This window comes from Corapipo altera, unplaced genomic scaffold, assembly GCF_003945725.1.
Source record: "Corapipo altera isolate COAL_440 unplaced genomic scaffold, ASM394572v1 44b, whole genome shotgun sequence".
NCBI classification, from domain to species: domain Eukaryota; kingdom Metazoa; phylum Chordata; class Aves; order Passeriformes; family Pipridae; genus Corapipo; species Corapipo altera.
In genome coordinates, this window is record NW_020884932.1 from 1,896,580 (window position 1) to 1,921,693 (window position 25,114).

Genomic DNA, 25,114 nt, shown 5'->3' on the forward strand with positions numbered 1-25,114 from the left:
CCTGCTCCCTGCAACAAGGGAGGTTTAGCGTTAGCATATAGATTTTTGGAGCTGCTACATTCCACACTGTTATAAAGATGGAGAAATGTGGGAACACAACGTGAGCTCCTCTCTCCATTTGTGGGGAGTGGAGTTCATGGCTTGGGGGAGAGGGTGGTTCTCATGCTGTCTAGAGGACAAGAATATAGGTTCTTCCTGACCATTTTGGAACTCTTGGGTGGGAGGGAAAGGCGGTTGAGGCTTCAGTAGGATTCTGACTGCCTTCTGTTAGAGACAGAGGAAAGCCTTTATTTTGTCCTACTGCGTCTTTGTCTCCACCCCCTACATGACAGTTGTGAAAAATCTTCCCTTATAAACACTCTTCAAATACGTGTATGCATATTTAGGTACACGCATACACACACACACACACACACGTACGTGTGATCGTATGTGGATATTTCTTGGATTGTCCTGGGGACACACAGGTGGTCAGCAGGTGGAGAGCACCAGCACACAGCAAATGACCCGATTAGTTTTCCCCTGCTAGTCCAAACAATGCCAGCCCTGCTAGTTATTTCTGGAATGTGTTACAGCAGAGCCATGTTCAGCAGACTTGCTTTGTTGCTAAGGAATAGTGGCAACCACAGGAAAAAAAAAGCTGATTTCTAAGCTTTTAAAAAACAATGTCTGGAGGGATTTCCCTCTGGACTTAAAATACATTAATCTTTCTATTTCTTACCAGAATTGCAGCGTATTCATGTTCAGGTATCACAGCTTGGCTGGGGGAACATTTGTAAACACAGACAAACGTGTCTTCTCTGAGCATTAGCGCTCTTTTCATTTCAGGAAAACAATTTGGCCACTTCAAGTAAATTCTTTGCATCTTGTGAATTCAGCTCCTGGGAATAGCTCTGGTTTGACAACCTCAGGTACGTGGGGCTTCTGTTTTGCCAAACAGCTTTTACTTAGAAAAGGGAGAGAGATATTGTTTTTGATGATGTGTGGTGAGCAGCTCAGCACCTGGTCAACAAAGAGGGAAACCTAAGTAATGTGGCAGCAGGGTAGAGTTATTCTCATCTGTGTCCATCCATGTGGGCAGAGAGATCTGCAACACCCTTTTATAACCTGGTAGAGTTAATTCCAGTGGTGGTTGTACAGGAGGACATGAGTTTGTCTGCTGTTGCTAGTGAATGGTAGTATTCCCTTAGTTCCAGAAATAGGTGGCCTTTGCTGTATCTACTGTAGATGGTCTGTGATGGTCAATCTACATGAAACTGTTAACTGTAGGTTTCTTAGCTGCTGTTCAATAATTTACCTGAATTTGAGCTTGCAAGATCTTTCTTGAAAGAACAGGAAGAAAGAAACATACTAGTAAGGAAGAAAATTGTGAGGGAGAAAAGTAAATCTGTGTATGTATCCAGTCAGTTACAAATATCATCTCTACTCCAGTAAATGGCTTAAAGTATCTACAAGAACCAGGTAGAATTTACACCCATAATAGAAGGGTGACAGGTAGTGTTCTGCGTATGCTCATGGCGAATGGTCAGAAAACTGGATAAGTGTGATATTGATACATAAATAGGAACATAAATAGGAATTATTGCTCAACATAAGCTCCCTGTTTTGTCTTCGGAGTAGTGCTGTAAAATTAATCTGCTTTCAATAAAGAATGAAATAATAGAAACTTTGGTCAAGAAACTGTTTCCTACTTCAAGAGGTAAATTCTCTGTAGCTAAACCATTTTTTGTACCACCAAAATTATAAAATAATAGCAGAATGTAGACTGTGTCATTTTTATTTTTCTTGAGTATTACTGTCAGATTAAATCCATAAAGATGATTAAAAACTGGCTTCTTCTCTCAGCCCTTTCATTTGTAAGGAAACAAATGTGCCAGTCTCAGCAAACAGATGTCCACATCATAACAATCATCATCTCAGTTGGCTTGAAATGTTGTTTTCTTGTAAATGCGTCTAAGAACCGAAGAGACGTGGAGTTTTACCTCTCTTAGTCTCTCTAGGTTAGACCTGAAAGAATAGCAAAGGAGACTAAAGAAATTCACTTTGTTACTTGGATCATATGTTGTATGGGTTTTGAAATCCCATGATTTCTGTGGCTGCCTATTAGAAATATCTTGTTATTAAAACAGATGTATAAACAAAAAATATGTAGACAATATTGTTGTGTGATTGTTACTTTAGTCACACCATTCTGAGCCTGGGAGGAGAATGCATTAAGGATTTAGCGTGAAAAGAGTGGAAGAAGGAATTCAGTTTTATCCCCAGCCCTGGCACAAGCACTTGGATCACTGTGTAGGGTGAACTTACCAAAACAGGGAGTTGATCTGAGTGCTTTGGGGCATTTTAAGGGAGCTTTGTGCAAATTCTTTTACTGGCTCGTATGTGTGTGTAGGTCAAACTCATTGGATATGCCTGGGATCTCACTGGATGTTTTTCAGATTCAAAGATTGCACGAAAGGGCAAGCTTTCCATCCTTTCTCTCCATAACAGCAACTCTAAGAGCCAAGAGTAAATTTACAAAGTAAGGTGTTTAGACCAATACTTTATTGAGCAGTAACTTATAATTTGCTATGGGTGCTGTAGCTTATCAGCCACTGGCATATGCAAGACATAACAGCAGGATGTTTTGAGGGTGTTTTTGTTCCTGGATGGCTTGTAGATTTACTAAAGACTGAGATGTCTGCCAGTCAGTGTTGGTAAGTAGTATCTCACGGTAGGATGTGAGCGGAGATTGCATTGCTGAAACCCTCAATTCCCACTTTACAGTTTATGGTGCTGCTCGGCGCATATGCAAAGAAAGAAGAGACTGTATCTCAAAGTGCTTTTGGTAATTGGAAGTCGTATTTTTTGGGGAGAGTAGTACTATATTGTAGGGTTAGGTCCTGTAATCCCAAACTACCACAAACTGCTGTCTCAAGTTTTTGTCAGTTTATGGTACCACAAATGAAGTCTACTGTGGCACTAGGATGGGATGGATCTTTCCTTACAGTCCTAAAAGCAGTCCCTTAACATCAAAACAGAACTGTGAGTCTGACCTCTATGAGGAATCTTGACATATGTGGTATGCTGTGTGTCTTCTGGTTCTTGTGCTGTGACCTGTTATATGTGTAGGATGGGGGGGGGGGGGGGGGGGGGGGGGGTAGAGAGGGGTGTCAGGAAAATGTTTGTCTTTCAAGAGGACTGCATCTTGCCTGCTTATACAGAAATGATAATGCTGAATTTCTTACATCGTTAATTTCCATGGCAACGAAAATAATCTCATAAATATGGGATTATTGCTTTAGGATCAAAGAGGGGGATAACCTGGGTTGTGAAAGTTCTTTATTTAAATATCTTAGCAGCAAAAGGAGTAACAAAACAACTCTTGATATTTGAGCATATTTTCCTTTTACTTCTTGGTCACCTGCAAACCAAAGCCTTAAATATTAAGCAAATAAAAGCAAAACCATCCATCTCTCTTACTATATTAGCTTGTCAGGATTGTTCAATGCTTCTGAGTGCTCAGCAGACAATGAAATAATTGCAGCTAGAGCAATAAAGTATATCTAAAAGAAATCCCTTCTGACTCTTAGCCATGCCCTGGTACCAGTTGGCTGGAAGGCTAGAGCCCAAAAGAGAGCATGATACTGTCCACGTTGTGACAGTATCATCCCAAGCCACTCTTAATGGAGACTCCAGTGGAAATATTTCTTCTCAGCAGGCTAGTGATGGAGGGCAGCAAAAACATTCATGGGTTTGCTGAAGAATTCTAGATGGAGTCCACCGCACTTTTCCCCATGAGAGGATTGCTGCAAGCATCTTAATATCCTCTGCTACTTTTCATCACATGTCATTTTGAAGCTGTTTGTCTCTCACGTACCTACTTACATATTGAGAAGCTGCAGAGGAAATGTAGGTTTATAGAAAGGGCCTCACCAGCTGCCATTTTTCCTGAAAGAAAAGCTGCAATTTAACATTAACCTAGCAATTAAACAAAAATTTACGCTAACATGCTGCTTTCTTGCATAAAAATCCCTCTCAGCAACTCTGAAAATTATCTATGAGAAAGGTAATAGAATAATTCCCAGCATCTTTGATTTGGAAAAGCCATTTTGCGGCATGATTGATATTTCCTTTGTGTTAGCATGGGAGGCCATAGAAAGAGGAGTAATCTCTCTAATGGGTGTACTCCACGCTGGTGCCTGGGGTCCATGATACATTTGTCAGGCTTTAATTAAAGCTCTGGAGTTGAATTTCCACAGTAATTAACTTTTATTTTCAGTTATACTATGTCTCTCATTTTTGACACTGACACTTTCCTGTTAGAGATAGGACCAGCAATTGGCACAAAAAATAAAGAATGTGGAAATGAGGAATAATTTAAGAAATTGCATCGTATTTGCCATGAATTCTGAAAGTAGACAAAATCACATTTTCTTTCAAAGCTGTTTTGTTGTTAGCTGTGTTTCCTCCTCTACATAAGCATATATCCTATTACCTTGGCTACCCTTCCTTATGCAATATCTGGTAGTAAACAAGCAGCTTTTGTTCAGTAGTCAGCATGTATCCTCCATCCATGTTACAACAGATCTTTCTCATTATGTCTTGCAGAAATGTTTTCCTGCCTTTTGGCAAATCTTGACTTTCAAGCATGAACAATATATGTGCTAGGGAGGCTATTCAACTCTTATTTCTGGACTGCAACTTTTAATTCAGTTCTGGGTTGGATTTTTAAGACTAAACATCACGAGAGTCTACCTTCTCTTGTTGATGGTGGGTTTGGATTGCAGGAATCTCTCTCTCATTGAACATGCACATTGCTTTTATTAATAAGAGTTAGCCACTTGAGTCTGCTCCTTAGATTTCAGATATCCTTCTCTTCCACTTTTCATTCATGCAGTTTTCTACTTATATTTCACATATACTGTGAAGTGCTATTACGCAGGAGCACAAATAGCAAAATCTCAGAGCCACTGTTACTTGGCTTGACCTTAACAAAACAGCCTTTCCCTGAACAGAGAAACACAGACCTGGAACCCAGTCCCCTTCTGTCTCAACTGCTGTATCAATCACCCTCCCTTTGACAGACCCACTGAGCTTCATTTTAAAAAATTAAGGGGTTTTTATTCCACTTCTGCAATCTGAAATATCTGCTACTTATTGACTATCTCCTGATCTCCAATCTGAATGTGTTCACAGCTGGCTTTCACCATGTCCTCATGTATGCCAGCCTGCGTGTTCCTATGCTCCCAGGTGAGATAGGTGAAAGCCTCCTGGCAGGGTGCTATAGTTGACTTAAAGACTCAGAAAGAAATTAATTTCTCTGGTATGTTGTCTCAGTCTCACAAATAATCCTAATGCCTTCCAGAGGAAGTGGCAGCTTGCTGGCTTTAGTTTTCTTAGACCTGTTGGTGTAAACTAACTTTGGAGTTTGCCTTCTGTAACTTGCAGCAGGATCTTGTTTCCCAAATACTTGAAATGTATCCATTGTTTCTAAACTAGGTTCTGGTTGTGCTGCTGTAGCTTTGAAACAGACAAGGGGATGGTCCTTGTGAATGCAATACTACTGATAAAGAAACAGCTAAGAATAGTACCACTTCTGAAATAAAGCACTAGAGATAATTAAGTAGAACACTGCAGTAAATCAGTGTGGCATTTAAGGGCATAGCAAAGACCATGAAAAAGAAAGGTAATAAATTGTATGGTGAGAGATGCTAATTGATCATTGTTTGCAATTTTGAGCTTTGTCTCCAGATTCCATTTTAATATTTCTTGTGGACTGAAAAGCAAGTGCAGAACTGAACTGATTGTGATAAAATAGAAACATGGAAGCTAGAAAGGGACATGGGCTATTCAAGCATCAAATTCCTGAAGTAATTCTGTCTGGCAATATATTTCTAAGTGTTTTTCATATCTATTTTATAACATGCTGGTTCTACTCAACCCACTTTTTTTGGAAAACTGTTCCATAACACAGTGTCTGGGTACTGCAAAATCCTGTATGATATTCCTCTATATTTTGTCTTTCTTTATTTATCTGGATTCTTCCTTGATTATGCCATCTCTATACTTCACGTGTCTATACATTATTTATCCACCGTCTATTAAAATTGTTCATTGTAGATAATTTTACCTGCTCTTTGATGAGTTTTATGCCTGAATTTACTTCAGTGCTAGCATCTATTTAGCAATACCGTGTCGAGGACTGAGTGGCATATTTTACATGCAGTTGCTCTAGAGATGTTGTGGGGAGGAATCTCACCTATATGTTCCACTGCAATGCCCACTTGGAAAAGAAACTTGGGGTTTTTTTTATTTCTAACCCTGCTGAAGTTCCAGATTTGATTTTGGACTAACCAGTTAGGCTGAAATCTATTCCACTAAATTTTTTCTCTCTAAACCAGTCCTGTTCACTTGGAGCAAGGCACCAAGGCTTTCCATGTCATCAGTGAGAGGAGATGGCCACCTGTACGTAGTGAGTCATCCTATTTTAAGATAGGGCTTCATCCCAACTTTGCTAAGATTAAAAAGGGGCTTATGTAAGTAGCTTACATGAGATTCCTCATTTTTATATGGCTAAAATATGGGGAGGTGAGCCTTGCCTCAAATTTGCTGTTAAGCTGAATATTTCCTCCAGACACCATGGAGTCTTGCAAAGCAAGAATGGTTTCTGCATTGATAGAGAGGAATAGCCATTGATGAGGTCAAAACTCTATAAACCATATTTTCAGCATTGCTTGAAAACTTTTAGATGATAATGTATTGCATATTGTTACTGTTGTGGGTTTTTTTACTGTGTCCTTTCCAAAGTTTCTTTCTTCATCTGTAGAGCATTTTATGCCTTAAATGTATAATGCATTTCTTCCAGGATCTGTCTGTTTTCCACACAGAGCTATTACTTCATATTTTCCAGAGAAATCTCTTACCAAGAGTAGGATTTCCTGCCTATTAATTGTCCTTTGATGGTGTTTTGCAGGCCAGTCTGAGTTCTCTTTGATCTTGACTACTCCAAACCTACAACCTTGAATGGGAAGCCCTGTAGCTGTTTTAGCTATGTTTGATCCAATGAGCTCTCTCAAGAGGTTGGGTTTATTCCCTAGAGCATGGTACCACACTGTGTGGCTTTTGCCTTCAGCCAACTCATATCTTCAGTAAAATATGTTTGCCCTTATCTGCAAAAGGTTGTTTAGATGTTACTCTGATGTGTAGAGTGTATCTGTCTTGCCTGGGATTGCAAGCTCTTGGCTCCCTGGGGAGATTACTTCTTTATATCTAGATGGTATCCGCAGCTAGGCTGTGGATAAACTGGTTGAACCACCAAACTGAGTGGAGCCTTATTTTTCTGAGAAAAGGATTGAAAGGCTATTTTTTTTCCATTCAAAAAGAGTGGGCAAATATCTGGAACCTCAAAAATAGAAAAAAGATTGGGGTGGGAAAAATGTGTAACTGGTCTCACTGAACAACACTTTCAATTGTACACACCAGCAGAAAGTGTCAACATCATATGTCACTCTTCAGTTTTCCATTTCTGCAGTTGACAAATCAGAGAATGGGGCAACACTGCATCAACTCTGCTGTCACTGCAGTATTCTGGGCCTGTGAGCTGAGGCAGTAAAAAACCAAGCCAAAAATTTAGCTCCTGTTTAAGCAACGATTCTCCAAAATGCTCATGTAGGTGAAACTGGAGTGGGAAATTACATGAACTCCTTGAATTTGCAGTTTGTGGATAGCGCCATTGCAAAGTGTAAATACAATGGACGAGGTAAGATAAATCTGAATGTGTGGGTCTCAGCTGTATTCATAGCACAATGGGAAAGACTTGACAGAGTGATGAAGATGTAAGGAATGGAAGCTTGCAGAATGCAGCTGCTGTATGCTAGGTTACTTAGGCATTCTGAGATAAAGATATGTCCTGTTTCTCCTGAATTTGTGATAAGAAGGATTATTCAAAGCTGCAACTGATTCATGGATAATGCAGAGGTAGTATATTTTCAGTAGAATGCAGAGAGAACTGGTTCATATGGATAAGTTATTAGGGGGCAACGCACAAGATTTTCTTTCCAATTGAATAATCAAGCATTTGCATTGCCCTCAAAATGTCTGACTTGTTCCAATAACAAAACATCAGATTCAGTGGACCACTGCTTTTGTGACTCTGCCTGGTTTGTAGATCCAGGGAGTTGTGATCACTATGACAAATCTCACTGTTCGTTAGTATGAGATGTACTGTTTTCTCAAGAAAACATTAAATGGTTTATGTAAAGTCAGTCTCCCTCCAAGCCCTAACAAACTATACCAGAATTGCTCTTTGTTTGCATCGTTCCATGTCCATTTAACCTTCTGGTGAATAGCAAGTGAAAGTTTTGTTCTACTGTGTTACAGCATGCTCAGTTGTAGTGCTACCTGGTGGGAACAGATGTATCTACTTCTTCTTCAGAAATGCCTTGTAGGCCTTTGGGAGTTGAAATGGCCTATTATCTACCAAATAACAGATGTCTTCACAGATTAGCCTCTCTGAGTAAAAACACAGTGACGCCACACAAAAGATGATGATTAGCTAGTTGAATAACAATAGGCAAACTCCAATGCAGATGTACAGGAAACAAGGAAAAGATCAGACACTTATATTTCTATTTTCCTGCATTCATTATATACATTCATTTTTACAATGACATCTTAATGTTAAAGCTGCCATTACGCAGCTCTCTGTTTCAAAGCTTCTAACTTATGATTTTTTCAAATTAAAATAATGTATTAATATTTCCCATAATTACATGCTAATAAAAGACTTAATTCAGTTTGCATACAATTAATGCATTTATTGCAAAAGTATTCCATATGTTATTTTAACATCTTTAAATATTTTTCAGTTAAAGATTTGCATTCCTAACTTCCAATATGAGTGAAATTGAAGAATGCTGCAGTAATAAATTCTGCAAGTTGTAATACACCTCTCTGCATATGGTCCAGCAAAAACCAGAAGATTTTTTTCACGTAATTTGGAGGGAAATATATGAAGAATCAGACACATTTATCTACAGGACTTACCCTTCCTGATGGTTTGATTGTTTACCTGCAAAGACTTGAGTTCTGTCGTGATTTTGTTGGTCAGAGTCTTCCTAAATGCAGAAAAATATGGACAAGGACTCTATTGACCTTGAATCTGGTAAAGGTTGCCTGATGCCTCACCTAGTAAAACCATTTTGCTACCATTCAAAATGAAATTTTTAAACACAGAAAATTTCTGTTCAAATTTCTGTCTGTATTTTTTTTATTTCAGTAAAAATAATTTAGTCTCTGAGAAAAAAAAACCAAAACAAAACAGGGGGATGGGCAATCATGTTTCATGTTACAGTATCTTGTATTACTTTGTGGGACTTTCATATCACAGATCAGGAAATTGAAATCTGTCAGGGAGAGAGGATGATGCAGGACAAAAAGTAAGAGGGATTTCTATAATGGAAGTCAAGATTAAAGTTTTTTTCATTTTAGTGGAAAACTGTCAGATTCGACTGCATTCTGGTCAGAAAAATCCTTATGCCCATATGTTTCTTTAAGATTTGCAGTTCATCTATCCTAGGATTTTGTCAGTAGGGAGTAGGCTTCAGATGGGGGGTACGATGGTTGTGCCCATTGCCTAGGTGTTTGACTCAGATATTGAAATGATTAGGAATGGGCAGCACTGGGGTATGGTCTCCATATAGATAAAACTAGGAGTGGGACAAATAAAGATGTGACACAGAGGGGATAGGAGCAGAGGGATGCTGAGGAGTGGAAGGGACTTTTAAGAAGGGATAGAAGCAATATACAGGAGAGAAATGAACAGGATTCTGGCAAAAGAGACCAGACTAGCAGTAAGACAAGGTCAAGTGTTAGTAGACAAAGGGTGAAAATATGGGTTCAGTACCTAGAGGCTCCAGTTCTCTGGAGAATTGTGTGGGTGTCAGTAGGGCTGTGTTGTACAGTTACTGAGTTGGGGTCCTTTTTTTATAGTTTTCCTTTTTTTTTTTTTTTTTTATAAACTGTGTAAGTTACACTTAAAAACCTGTTAAGGGTAAGGAGCAAAGCTCTCTTAAATAAGGAGAGATTTCAGTCAACACTGCTCAGATGAATCAATATTTTATTTTATCATTGTAGTTCATTGTGTCACCTCTTCCTCCTGTAGCTGTACATCATTCAGATCCAACTTTGAAACCAGAGTTATTAATTTCCTGGGGAGCACTTCTGCGGCTCTCATTATTGTGGCATCCGAGTACTTTACAGACATTAATGAATTTATCTTCACAATGTACTGATAAGGTGAGATGACATTATACACCAGGGAAAATGATGCACAGAATCATAACGTCAACAAGGGACATTTAATTTAGATGCCCAACTGGAGATATTCATCTCCACTTTTCCAGAAATGGCATTTGATCGCCCTTCCTTTGTTCTGAAGTTGCCTTTTGCTGAGTCCATCACAGTTGGAATAGTTCCACACTTCCACAGTTCAGAGCGCAGGTGTTCTGTGCTCTGCTCTAAGCAAACAAAGAAGATGCAATTATTGACCGCCTGCTCAGAGTTTGGGTTTTGTGACTTTCTTGGCATTAGGCACTGAGACAGAGAGAGAATCCAGTTCTCCAGGGCAGCTTTTGACTGCCTTAGGCACAACCATTGTGGTTTTCCAAGCCCTTACCTCAGTCTTGTTGGACTGTCCAGTGCCATCAGTGGCGAGGCAGAGATACAGCAAACAGCAGGTTCCTTCTTGTTGTGACCTTGACTCTCTGAACGTGTGTGGTCAGTCCTTGCTCTTACACTGAGTGAGGCTGGATAGTAAACTAAATACCAAAGTATGTGAGTTTATTATTTGGGTTGTCATAGTGTGTACATACTGTAACCAGTGCAGAGTTTTTTGCACTACAGGGATAGAGGCACCAAAAGGACTCTCATTTCTGCGTATTGATTCATATTGTCTGTAACTGTTGTGGCAATCTTAGCACACGAGATCAGGGGCTCTTGTAGCAGAGAGAAGCTGCAGTTTTATTTGAAAACGATCCTTCATTATGTCCCTGCCTGGCCTCATTGCTCAGTTGTATGAGCTGATTTGGAGATGAGGTGAGAACCATGTCATATAATATACTCATAGCTGGGCATTTCCAGCCTTCCAGCCTTGTAGGACTGAACTCATGGCTCAGAAGTGCATTACACCCAAAAACAGCAACACATTTTCCCCAACTTTTTACAGTCTACAGAAGCAAAGCCATGGTGCAGTCAAACAGGGCATGGAGAAAGCAGTCTCTGTTTCCCTGGAAGACTTTTCTTTAGTAGGAAAAAAGAGGGATAGAAAGATAAAGAGATGGTTTTCAGAAGCAAAATGGGAGTTAGGCTCTATTAGCTTTCACAGTGAGAGGGGAGTCTCACTGAAGTCTGTACCTGCAAAAATCCTGCTGTAATAATCCAGTGTCCACCTCTCCTGTGCTGTTCAGTACTTTACACAAGGCCGTTCTTCACCATTTTCCTTCATCTGTTCATTTTCATATTCATTTGCATTGTGGTGGGAAAGAGTCACTGGAATTACTCTGGGTTTGCGCTGGGCAGAACATGGTTTCACCCATCTCAGTTGCAATGTAACAAAAGAATATCTAACACCCCTAAAACTGTCCTCGTCGCGTTTTAGCTGAAGTGAGTTATTCAGGCAGATGTTTATTTATTAAATCCACCTATCAAACGTCCAGTCCTATTCTTTCCTGCTAGGGGAAAAAAACAAAACAAAACAAAACAAAAAACAACCTTCTTGAAATGATGGCCTTTGCTTGCACTACTTTATGAATCCTGAGCCAGGTGCTGTGTCTGTACTGAAATCTCCTGTCAGCGTCAGTGGGTTTTGCCTGAGGAAGAACTTCACAGTTCTAGGCAGTAAATGAGAGTTTTCACTAACCTATTAAAATAAACTGTGTGTCTCAACATAATCTTACTTGACAGCATGACGTGTTTTCAGATGCTGCTATTTCAGATTTCCCATTTTCTTTCTTATACGTTTCCTTCTGGCTTACTTGCACCTCTATATAAGCAAGTGAACCTTTTGAGGGAGGGAAGATGAGCTCTTTAGCCAGTAGCAGTCTTGCTGGCTGCACAAAGTGAAAGGGAAAATAAGACACACAGTGATTGGCATGCTAAATCCTCTCTAAAGCTACAGACCTGTCATGTAGAGCTAAATCCCTGACAGTGCCAGGTTAGCATCTTGCCCTGTCATCTTACCCTAGCTCTCCTTTTGCCTTCAGTCCCCATCTCCAAAGCCTGAAGTTGTGGATGTCACGTTGACACAGAGCAGGGCATTATTATTATTCAGAGTTGCGTAAAAAGTGAATTTACATTGAGTAAAACCGATAAGCCATGCTGCTCTGACATTTAATTTTCTTGGAAACTCTTCCTATTGAATCAGACAGCACTACATGCATTTTCAAATGAAATGCAGTGTTTGCACTACAATAACCTTGTATGGACAAGAATGAATAATTTGGAGCCTATTTCTGCCACCTTCCTCCAAACCTAAATTTTTATGGAGCTATATTTCTGTTTTATGCCATGTAAAATTTTCATTTTATTCCCACCTGCTGTCTCAAAATGATGTACAAAATATTCTTCTATAAATGGGGTTGCTGTTAATGACTGGGTCACTGGTTGGTAATCTCCTATTCTTTCTGAGGCCACTTCTTCTTTTGACATCAAACCCTGGGGCTGAAAGTTGAGGATAAATAAATGGTGTTCCTTGAACTAGACATGGTTATAGTAAACTCTCAGATGAAATGTGAAGTCTAAGCCAGTGTACTCTTCTACTTTCCAGTGTTATGTTGTTCAGCCCTCCAAAGCAGAGCAGTCATATTCCAGAGCACACTTTATCTCCCTTCTCTTCTTACCATATTGAATGTCTGATTATAAAGGAGGTAGTAAATGGCTCTCTTAAAAAGAGGTTTAACCAGGGAGACGTAGGTCAAGACATCATCTTACTGTCTGTGCCATACGATTATGCATTTATGCATCCATCTATCCAAATCTGCCAGAGGTGTCTCTATTCTTAGAGCTGACGTTGTTATAATTCCATAGAAGAAGCTACTTCAGACAGACTTTGTCTTTGAAGTGATAGACTTCATTTCAAGATGAATGTGTGCTCTAAAATAGCCGAGCACAGGGAACTAGCAAACAGTTCAGTTGGGATTGCCCCTGAATTAACGTTTTATTATGGGGGCAAGAGGATCTGGCAAAGCACGTGAGGAGATCTTAAAAAACCCCAACCTTTCATGTTTGTTTACCCAACTGATATTTTTACTAAAAATATCATTATAAGCTGTGTTGGGTTTTCTTGGAATTTATGCTCTGTTAAAACAACTAGCAATATGTGTTACTATTAAATACATTAATGCACCATTGAAACTGAATGGTTAAGAATTCAAAAGATGGTTATATTTTCCTACCATGCTTTTTTCAACTGTAATAAAATGTTTCTTTCAATCTTGGGTACTTGTATATGTCTATTATAACATGTCATTGTGAAATTAGATCCTTACGCTACACTTACATGTTATGATTTGAACTTATTCAAAACATTCAATCCAAAACTGACATGGAAATATTCTTGAACATATATTTTGATGGAAAATTTGTTACGATTTTTTTTTTACTGAAAAGAAAAAGGGGAAATGCCATATGTGTTTATTAATTTTTTTCCTTTTTTCTTCTATTTTATTACCTTTTTTTACTGGTAGAGGCATGCTAGTATAAATAGGGAAGAAACGACCAACAGAAAACATGGCCATCGTCTGCTACATATAGACATAAACAAATGTGTGCAATTCAAAGTTGTAGTAATGAATGTAGTGCTTTTTAATTTTTTTGGCAGCTGAGATAGCTATGTTCTCCTTAATTATGTGATCTTCAATACAGTAGAATGGGCCACAACCAAAATATGCAGGCAAGGCATTCTGACCTGATTGAAAGCTTTTGGTCCTCACTCATGTTCAGTTTTCAGAAATACTGGATCTGTGGACTGGGCTCAGCATCTTGAGGAGTGAGGAGAGTGCTACGTTGGCATCCTTCACTGGCAATTATTTCCTCTGTGCTTGATAAATTAGCTAAGGAGTTGAGAAGCAAGGCGAATGTGTGGGTCTTGGACTGGGATCTGCTGTACTTATCTGACATCAGGTCAGTGGAAATTCCCCTAGATATAGGCCAAAACTTAATTAGTCTATCTTGATCTTTTTCTTCTTGTATATCCCTCAATCGTTTATTTGTTTAGCTTGGTAATTGTGGTGTTCACTAAAGAGACTCTTGCAATTAAAATGTTACACTGAGATGTTTCCATCTCTACTGTAGATTTCCTTTAAAGTCATCTAGGGCCCGTGTAACAGTGTTTTCAGAACTGCAATACAAGTATGTTTGACAGCACAGCACTTGCTTGCATTTTTGAATACATAAGCATCTTTGTGAAACTGGTATTTTGGCCTTGATTTCAGACACACAGAGCATGCATACTCCTCTTTGTTTACGGCTGATGCTTCCCATTCTTGAAAATTTGACCCAATCAATCAACCTTAGGAATACAGTATCATATTATAAGAGAGGGAAAATAGAACCTTCTGTTTTGCACTCTGTTTTTCCTTTCTACTTGAAATATTTGCATTTAATCAAGCTGAATAATGTGAAAAGCCTGATTTCAGCTGCTTCACAAAGGTACACCCTTTTCCAATTCTGGGTTTATTACAGTGCAGGCAAAGATATTTGCTTGCCTTTTCTTTACATTAAGTCTTTTTTGTTGTATATCCTACACAATAGGAACAAGGGAACAGTTTAACACAGCTGCAGAGAAGTTAACCCCTAAACCTTTAGATCTGGAGAAAAACTCTGGGTGGGATTCCTTTTACAGATGTTGGCATCCTCATTTTTGGTGTTACGAGCTCAAATCAATTGACCTTCAGCCCTCTGAAAATAAATGAAGAGAAACAGCCCCACATAAGAAATGGGCCTTTTCCTTCCAAGAGCAGTGGCATTTTAAACAGGTCACAGGCATCAGGCTTCAGAGGAGCCAATCTACTTGCTCTCTGCAGAGGGAGTTTAGGTGAGTAAATCAAATGTCAGCACCAACAGTGTGGACACCCTGAGGCAGGTGAGATGCCATGGGAGGTCGTCTGGGGAAAACACGCTATCACAAGAGTGATGTGGAAGTGGAACTTGTTTCTACATCCATTCCCTGCTGTGTTTGAGAAGGAAGAACAAGATGTATTTTTCTAGAAGTTATAGAGATATCTTAACTAGCGTAGTTTTGTGTGCCAAGAAAGTCTTTTAGCAGGAGAGCTTCCAATGATTATAGTTTTCCTGTCAAAGAGCAGACAATTTGCACTGCTGAATGCTTCCTGGGTGTAGTGCAGCCTGTGAAATTTTCATCATGAGCTTGGAACAAATATTAAAAGATTTTCTTTGGTTTTACTCTCATAAGGTCCACAACAAAAATTTTGAAAAACTACACAACTTACTCTTAACTTTATCATATTTATTAAAAAAACCTGTCTTTCTTCAGTTAGCCAAAATAGCATGTTTCAAGATGTGCAATAAAATTTCATCATCAAAGTTTCATATTCCCGTATATTCATGTATGTTGAGGGGATCACTTACTGTGACAGAGAATACTGCTAGGAGTCCACTGGGATTTTTCACGAGTATTTATCATTGCATATTTTACTTTCAACCATATACAAGTTTTAAAGTGCACACAAGTCTTCCCCTCTCCATCCCTAGCATGTATTAATGACCAAATTCTAATTCTCCCTACAGCTGCTAAGTCAGTTTGATCTTATCTGAGAAGATGTTATCTTCTCAGAGTGCTACAGAAATTAATGATGTAAAGGAAGGCTTCTTCTTTTTACAACTGGACAGACACACACAACGCACACACAGAGTCATGTCTTTCCACCACTGGGAACAAGAAGCAACCAGAACGATTGTTTAGACTTCTTTCCCACTGGAACTGCCTTAAAAATCTACCTTTTGTTAGTGGTAGATAATTAGAAACAAAGTCAAGAAATAGTCCAAGGCATTATATAACCAAACAGCAGTTTTACTTGGCCTTTTCCAGACTAAGTTCTTCCCCTGGCCATGGTCACCTACACATGACCGTCTATTTTTATGACAGTAAACCCCAACGGAGTAGGCCTTTCTTCCCTCTTCCTTTCATGAACATGCCCAGGTCTGACATGTGAATAAAGGAAGATGATGAAGAATGAGTTATCTGTCAATGTCCTCCACTCACCACGCTAATGGCAGTAGCCATTAAGTGATCATCTTGCCTAGAGTTGTTCATGGAAACACTGCCACAGCTGGGAGGAGGCCTGTGGGAACACAATTGTTTGAACTGCTATGTTAGCAGAGATGGGGATTGGGATTTCAACAGTTAATGATGAAGTAGGGAAACTGAGGAGAGGGAACAATTACTGACAGGGTTTCCTTGCATATCGACTCTGCTTTCTTTGTGTGTTTTTCTTGGTTTGTATTTATCGTTGTGGTAATGGGCAGATATGGATTCAAACATCCATACAAGAAAAACCACAGTCAGGCTCAGACCTAGTGGGGATTGTAGGTGCTCTGCATCTGGATTCAGAGAAGAAAGGCTTTGGATGGGTTGGGTTTTTTTCTGGATGCTATGAGATTCTCTCCGAGTTCATGTCACCTAGGGTGCAAGTCTTGTATATAAACAAAAGCATAGCAGTATATCTAGTTCAGTTCCTACCTGACCATTCCTTATACACATATGACAGGCCTACACAACACCAGCAAGACTGGTTCTGATCAGCTGTGATATCCTGAGGGTAGACCTTACTCTTTAGAGACTTTAGAAAAGCAAAGGGTGTACACTTTTGACGATAATTGTGGAAGTAGATGTGAATTGCTCTTTCTTAGATTTGCAAAGAGAAATCTACTTCAAAAAGTGCTGAAAGATCTAAGTGGACATAAATATAAAAAATGCTGCACTCAGGATGTTATGAAGAAAGATGGTAACAGTGGTTTGCATGTTCCAAGCAGTGGAAAATAAATCACAGCAGCCAATGTGGCACATGTTGAACAAGAACACAGAATTTTTGCTTGGAGGAGTCTTATTGCTGCAAGTTAATCATCCTTTTATTAGCATGCCCTGAAGCTTTTTGGGATATAAATTTTGCAAAATAACATCTGGATCATGGAGTTAGGCCATTAAATTAAGAAATAAGCTATGAGAACTTGGAAACACAAAGTTGTACTTAAGTCCTTTGTAGTCAAGAAGAGTGCACTTGCTTCCTTTTATGAGGCACACTGGAATATCCGCTAAGTGAATAACCTGTGGGAAGCCATGGATGGAGACCCTGCTGCTGGAATTTACACTGGGGCAGTATCTCCTGGGACTAGTCCCATCTCTCTGGGTTGTAAGTGAGGAGCCTCTGCTGTTGCTATCTTGTAGAAATTCATTGAACATCACAGGGCAATATGATACTTCAAGGACCAAGGCTGTGTTTTCTTGATAGGGGAGGCAAAAAAGATTGGAAATGGAAGTAGTTTGGGATATGTGTGCTTTTTCTCTTTTGTTTTCTGCAGAATCAGAAATACTGTAGTTGAAAACTGTCTGATGTAGCTTTTTCTTCTTTCCAAAATGATCCATAGCGGATAGAAGGCACTCAGAATAACTTAATAATGTTCACGTGCTTCATGGGATGGGAATGGCGTGTCTTTTGCCTGTCTCCTTTTTTCATTGCCATTTTTCAGCTTCTTTATTTCAGTCTCCTAGGTTTTGTTTAGCAGACAAAGAAAAAAGGTTCTTCGTTGACTGTTAGCTTTGCCTCAATATGCATCTTCTGTTTTCTCTATTTCTCTTTAATTTAGGACGTGGTTGACATTTTTTTTCCCATCAGACATAATGTATGGCTGGGAGCTGTCAGCTCTTTTGGACTCTTTTGTCTTCCATTCATCATTATGTCTTCATTGTCCTCTTTAATTTAACTGTGATGTTGAGGGGATCACTTACTGTGAAAGACAATATTGCTAGCTGTCCACAGGGATTTCATACATCTATTCATCATCCTGTGTAAGATAAACTGTATGTGAAATATTGTGCACTAAAAAGTGCAAAACTTTGAGTCCATTTCAGGCACCAGGTGCTTAACCAATATTTTCAAACACAGGTGGCTATGCATATGACACCTTTTCTGGATACAAATATCCACTAATTTAACTGTTGAAGATGCATCTTTCAGACTTGAAATTGATTTGACTACAAACTTGCACTGTCTTTATTAGTTTGTTTCAAAGTTTATCTGTAGGTACATCAATGTGAATACAATATAGAAGTAAAACAAAAATCATAATTAGACCTTTATTTTCTGGTTTTCAGAGGAGAGACAGTGGATATTCAGAGCAATTGTGAATATACCCATTCACTTGGAGACCAAAATATGGATCTAGGAAATTAAGATTAAGAATCTCCAAGATCTGGTACATTTGTAACAGATAATTTCCTCAAATACTCAGAATGGCTTCAAGGATTAAAGTTCCGCATGTTTCAAAATTAGTATTTTGGAGAGGTGTACTCCCAAAAAAGCTCAGGGAAGTATTGAAGAATGGATTGAGGATTATAAAATGGGTACAAAACTCAGATACTCACATTAGATTTTGCATTATTGAAGCTTAGCACACATTTTCCAGGTCAGTTTTTTTCCAAGACCACTTCTGTTTCTGCTCACTCTTCATATATTTTTTTTTTTTTTTTAAGTAACAGTTTGTGTATTTAAAACAGGTGGCAATACTCTGGTTTTACATTAATCTGCCCAAAGTCAGGAACTGGCTGTGTGTCTGCATTTTCCATCTGCATATGCACAACTCTGCTAATCTGTTAGTGCCTAAAATTGCATACTCAAATACCAAAGAGAAAATGGCTTGGTGAACTAGAGTGCTCTTAGCTACCAGCCGCTATATCTGTAACCTTTCTTGATTGTGATAAATAAATGTATTTATCACAGAATATCTGAAAAAGTTTTTCATAAGATAAAGACTATAAAACTCAGGTACTTGCAGGGAAAGAACTTTTGTATTAGGTGTGCCCGCAGGGCCATCAGAGGGTACCATGATGACTGGACATGGGTTGATACTCAGAAAAGAAGTTTCCTCTGCAGCTATTGAAATGTCTGATCATGAGACTTTGCTTTGTCGTCTTAGAGATACAGAAGATTTTCTGTGATTGGAAGGTACTGAAATTAGTGTTGAAACTCTGGCAACTTGAGAAGTTGTTATGTACAACAGGTGTATATTTGTTATATAATCATAATAATTCAGCCCTTCATTGCTATCTCTCAGAAAAGTCATGGTAGTAAGTGATTGGGTGATAAAAATGGCAGATGAAATTCCGTGATGATAATTGCAAAGTCACATCCACAGGCAAAAATTAGTCCAAGCTCTACATACCTGAGGATAGACTCCAGATGAGTTATTGTTGCTCAAGGATTTGTAGCAGGCACTCTGTAAAGTGGAGTAGCTCAGCAGCAATGACAAAGGAAGAGAGAATCATAGGCACAATTTGGAATGGAGTAGAGAAGGAACAGGAAATGTCACTGTGCAGTATGAAAATCCAGGATACACCCAAGTTTTGATGGCTGCATGTAGTTTTGTTCCTTACTCCTCAGATCTGAACTGGAAGGGATACTTACAGCTTAAGGCATGGCAATTATCAGATATAAGGTGTATCTTCTTAATGAAAGAAGCAAAAAGACAAGAGTTTCTCAGCCTTAAAAAGAGATTCTAAATGATCTAATGAAAGACTAAAATTGCGTGACATGGAAGAGATAAATAAGGAATAATTATTCTCAAGTTAAAAAAATATGGCAGCTTAGGTACTGTATTCCACTCAGGGTTGCTGGAGATAGAGCAGGTTATGCCAGGGTGTAAAGATTACTTTGCATTTATGTTGTTTCACATATCATTTCCCTAATGTCCTGGCCATGTGTTCAAAAAGATAAATCTTCTAACTGAGGGCAACAGAAGAAGGTAGTTAAAGTGATAATCTTTGTTTCTTTCCCTATATGCACAGTAGTTCCTATTTCTTAGCACAGGGTAAATGACATTAGGAGTCTTATCTAAATAAATATATACACTAAAGCATACCACTTATTTTAACCACAATACCAGAATTTATAAGCAAATGCCATTATACATTACAGGTAGCATTAATACAGAGATGGAAGAGAAATATAAAAAAATTGTGGTTCACAGCTTCAAACTGTATCACATCACAGTTGCCAAGCATAATTCAAATTATACAAGGTCAATAGTGTGGATTTAGGATTGCAATTTCAGATTCACCCTTTTTTCCATTGTATTTTTATTACTTCAGATGGGTCAATGTTTGTAAATCCTGCATTGACACAAAAGCAGAGTCCTTGGGTATATGGAATCTGGATTGTCAGTGGCTTATCTGGTTCTTGTCTTTTCCTGCATATATTTTTATTAATATCATAATGGATGCTAAGCATAGACTTTTTGTATATACATCTTTGAAAAGTGCTGTAATAGATTATATGATGTCTATTTGTACATAAAGACTGAGGTTTTTACAATGTCTGTTTTGTCATTTGGTAAACCTTAAGGAAAAAGAGGTATACAGAAGTTCTTCAAAAAGTTTTCATGATCAAATTATGCATTAATCTAACTCTGATTCTAATTAAAAACTGTAAATTAATTCACAGGTGATTACTTTCATTTAGGAGAAACACCTTGCAAATACTGACATTTCTGCAAGTTACTCAGATGTTGTGAAGGTCCAGTTTTAAATGGAGAGGAAAGTGCGGGAGAATCCAAACAAATGGCATTTGTGTACAGAAATTACTATGTGAAATAACTTAGCAAAATCCAAGCATCTTTTTTACATAGCACAGGCAAGAAAAGTCACAATCCTTTTGAGGCTTCCACATGAAAGTTAAACATAGTTCTGTTTTCACAAACTCTGCAGCATTTATGCAGTTCAAAGGTGTTATTCTTTGGTTTGACTTGTTTGTCTTAACGTCTTCAAGACTGCATTTTAAATAAGCTCTGAAAGATTTATATAGGTGCATGTTAAAATGACTCAGAAATGTCCTCAGGAGTTCAGAAGATGAAAATATGTTGAACTGAAAACTAGAGGATACTACATGCTATTTAATATTGAGCAGAGTCCTTTTAGGAGGATGATCTCAGTGTCCTTTGAATCTATAGCAAATGCTTTCTTATGGAGTCAAGAGTTTAAATACTGTGTTATCTTTGGGTGCTCAGTGAGACGTTACTCACAGCAGTGTTTTGGGACTACATTTGCTTTTCACTTCTGATTTATGCATTTGTTTTCCTCACAATATGAATAATTAATATCAGCATGATTGGGATTTATTTTTTCATAATATTTTTTAAACTGAGGTGAAAAAATATCCCCATCAAGTATTTGAAAATGCTATCTGAGAACACATAAAATGTTATTGGTTACTCCCCAAGTGGGCAAAGACAGGGAGATAGGGTGGTCGTGTGTTTTTGCCACATCACATTTTCAGACATGCAAGAATTATGAGATTCCCATCTACAGCAAGGTAGTTTGGTCTAGAAGAAACAGAAAATGTCTAAAGACATAGAAAAGTTTCTCCAGTTCCTGCAGTTCTAGCTGCAGCTCAGGCAACTGGTGGACTATATCAGGAAGGGATATGACCTACAACAGCTGACTAACATGAAGCTAAAAAATGCCAGGACAAAGCTGCCCTCTGTGCTACCATTTCAGCAGAGTTTGGCACCACTGAAATTTTGACTGGGAAAGGAGGGTGGACTTTCTCCTCATTGTACCTCTTGAAGGATGTGTAAAGGTGAGGCTCAGGAAGGAGATTCCAGCCCCATGTTCCCACCACAGCTGCCTGGTGGTGTCTGCACCTATCATTTTCTCCTCCAGTGAGGACCCTTTCTCCAAAGTAAAAAGACTTCTATGAGATTAATTTTATCAAGCCATAAGCACAAAATGAAAGTAATTTTCAGTGTGTTTATTTTGTATACTCTTGACAATTTATGCTCTTTTTGGCCATAGCTCTGCCCTTCAATTCTGTTTAATATCTTTAATATCTTTATTGATGATTTAGATGAGGGCATTGAGCCCACCATTAGCAAATTTGCAAATGACACCAAGCTGAGGGGGAGTGTCGATCAGCTGGAAGGCAGGAGGGCTCTGCTGAGGGACCTGGACAGACTGGAGAGATGGTCTGATTCCAGTGGGATGAGGTTCAACAAGGCCAAGTGCCAGGTCCTGCACTTTGGTCACAACAACCCCCTGCAGTGCTACAGGTTGGGGACAGAGTGGCTGGAGAGCAGCCAGGCAGAAAGGGACCTGGGAGTTTGGATTGACAGGAAGCTGAACATGAGCCAGCAGTGTGCCCAGGTGGCCAAGAAGGCCAGTGGCATCCTGGCCTGTATCAGGAACAGTGTGCCCAGCAGGACCAGGGAAGTGATTCTTCCCCTGTACTCAGCATTGGTGAGGCCACACCTGGAGTACTGTGTCCAGTTCTGGGCCCCTCAGTTCAGGAAGGATATTGAGGTGCTGGAGCAGGTCCAGAGGAGAGCAACAAGGCTGGTGAAGGGACTGGAGCACAAGTCCTATGAGAAGAGGCTGAGGGAGCTGGGGTTGTTCAGCCTGGAGAAGAGGAGGCTCAGGGGAGACCACATCACTCTCTACAACTCCCTGAAAGGAGGTTGTAGCCAGGTGGGGATTGGTCTCTTCTCCCAGGCAACTATCAGCAAGACAAGAGGGCACAGTCTTAAGCTGTGCCAGGGGAGGTTTAGGTTGGATATTAGGAAGAAATTCTTTACAGAGAGGGTAATCAGGCATTGGAATGGGCTGCCCAGGAAAGTGGTTGATTCTCCATCCCTAGAGGTTTTTAAGAGGAGACTGGATGTGACACTTAGTGCCGTGGTCTAGTAACTGTGGTGGTAGTGGATCAAGGGTTGGACTTGATGATCTCAGAGGTCCTTTCCAACCTGGCTGATTCTGTGATTCTGTGATTTTGTGATTCTATGATTCACTGCCAAGATATTGGAGAGCATGACTTACACAAGCAAAGTATACTTAGGCAATTTCCCATTGCTTATCATTTTCCTATGAAGCTTCATCTTACTTTGTAATCAACAGGTATAACAAGACAGCCTGTATTTTGTAATAAATAATTTTCTTCTTCTCTTGATTTTTTCTTGACAGAATCATGAATAAACTGGCAGACCAGCAGGACCACATGATACCATGAAGAGAAGCTTACAGGTCCTCTGTTGCCAACTGTTTAGTAAGTAAATATTAATTTTTATTCTGTTAGAAAAGAACTATTCAAATCCTTACAGAAGATAGCAGTATTTATGCTGGGCACAATTCAAGAGAGTACTTAACCATGTGTCTTGCTTCAAGTGCCTGGAGGAACTATACGGAAGTTAAATTATCCTGTTAATGGAAATATTTGGAAATGTATTAAAAGATGAGTTGAAGTATCATCTGGTTTTGCAGAGTTTTGTAAAGGACTAAAATTGATTTGTTGTACCTTGCAACTGTGAACACTTTCAGGAAAATGAGATATAGAAAGAGAGGATGGTGGCTGGAAGAAATAACGCAATGTTTTTGTAATCATGTTTTTTGTCTAGTTCTTAGTGGACAAGAGGGATCCATCTCACTTGGCATGTCTGGTGGTGGTCACTCAATAAAAAGATCTGTGAGTGAGGGAATGGAGCTCTAGATTCACACAGACCTAAATTCTGTGTCACTTCCTGAGACGACAAGGATTTTTTTTCTAGGTTTTGTCTTTTGGAAGAGTCCATCCAAGAGTCCAGCAAAAAGCCTCAGGTGAAATTTAGACTGTGTAGATAAGAACTGTCTCCCCTGTTCATGGAAGTAAGGCAAGGTTTTAGGTGTATTGACACTCCTGGGACATTTCTGTAGACCGACAATTTCCAGTGTCAATATCAAAAGCAACAACTTTTCTTCAAAATTTTAGAGATAAAATAAATTAATTTTATATAAGTGTAATCACTTGCTGTCATGTTTTTCAAGGGAAATTGCTAATTTTCAATGAAAATGCAAGAAAAAAAGTTTTTTTAATGTTGTCTCTTCAATTCAGCAGAATTTCTTACTACATATTTTCATAGAATATTTTGTATGGATTTCTCTTATTCTGGTTCCAGATAGGCAGAAACCACAAAATCATCCTTAGTTTGCGTGGAATGAGCAATACAAAGACTATTAGTTTTATTGTCATGTGTGAAAATTAGGTCTAAGAAATATTTTATGGACTGTTCTAGAAACCTTTTTTGGTTGGCTGATGTTCCTGTTCTTATTTACAGCTTCTCCTATGACATAGGAGAAACAGAGCTGTATCTTCATGACTTTAGAGGGGAGACTCCAGAGGTGCATCCAAGGTTATTTTGTTTTCATGAGCATAAAGCTAGGCCAGATGTGCCTACAGGACCTGCCCAGCAGCACATCTTTGGCTCCCAAATATTGGGTGCCTGGCTGGTGTGCAATGTGGGAAGAGCTCCTTAAGGAGGCTTATAACCAGAAGCCCACTGACAGCAGTGGAGGCTGTGGTAGTTTTACAATAGCTAAGGACCAAGAATACTTTGCTTCATTTTGACATGTTTCTGCGTGTTGAAATGTGACTTAATTCTAAAATTATCTCAGTTGCTGGACCAACATTGTAATAAAAATATGAAACTGAATTGTGTAAGTACATTTCTACCACCATTTAGGGAAAAGAAGGAAGGTGTACTGTACATCCAGCCTATCACAATGTTGAGACTTTTTGTAACTATTTTTATTTTTTTTTAATATTATGCTTCGTGGCTTGGCAGCATTCCCCATTGTTATCCCTGCTGTTTTAAACTGTATTTTTGAGGGTAATATGTTGAAGAGCTAGGCAGTAAATAGAGGGACACTGAAAATAAAAAGGGAAAGACTGAGAAAACTATATATATATATATACACAGACATATAGTGTGAATATGCAATGATATTGTGAACTCTGTGATGTAATTTGAAAAGGTGGATTCTGAACATACTGATTCTACTGACAGATAAACAAACTGCTTTATTTCTTTAAGTGCAGCA

The 25,114-nt window shown here is 38.9% G+C and overlaps 1 protein-coding gene across 5 annotated transcripts in view; it reads left to right on the forward strand.

The window, feature by feature from the left end:
- The window catches only part of TMEM108 (transmembrane protein 108), a 162,230-nt gene that overhangs the window by 52,767 nt on the left and 84,349 nt on the right, over nt 1–25,114 (forward strand). For 4 of the 5 annotated variants that reach the window (XM_027659522.1, XM_027659525.1, XM_027659523.1 and 1 more), the window contains exon 3: nt 23,225–23,306. In XM_027659522.1, the coding sequence (XP_027515323.1) occupies nt 23,267–23,306 (40 nt within the window). In that variant the 5' untranslated portion in view covers nt 23,225–23,266. Of the gene's footprint in view, nt 1–23,222; nt 23,307–25,114 lie in introns of those variants that run through there. The other variant, XM_027659526.1, reaches the window with a different exon arrangement.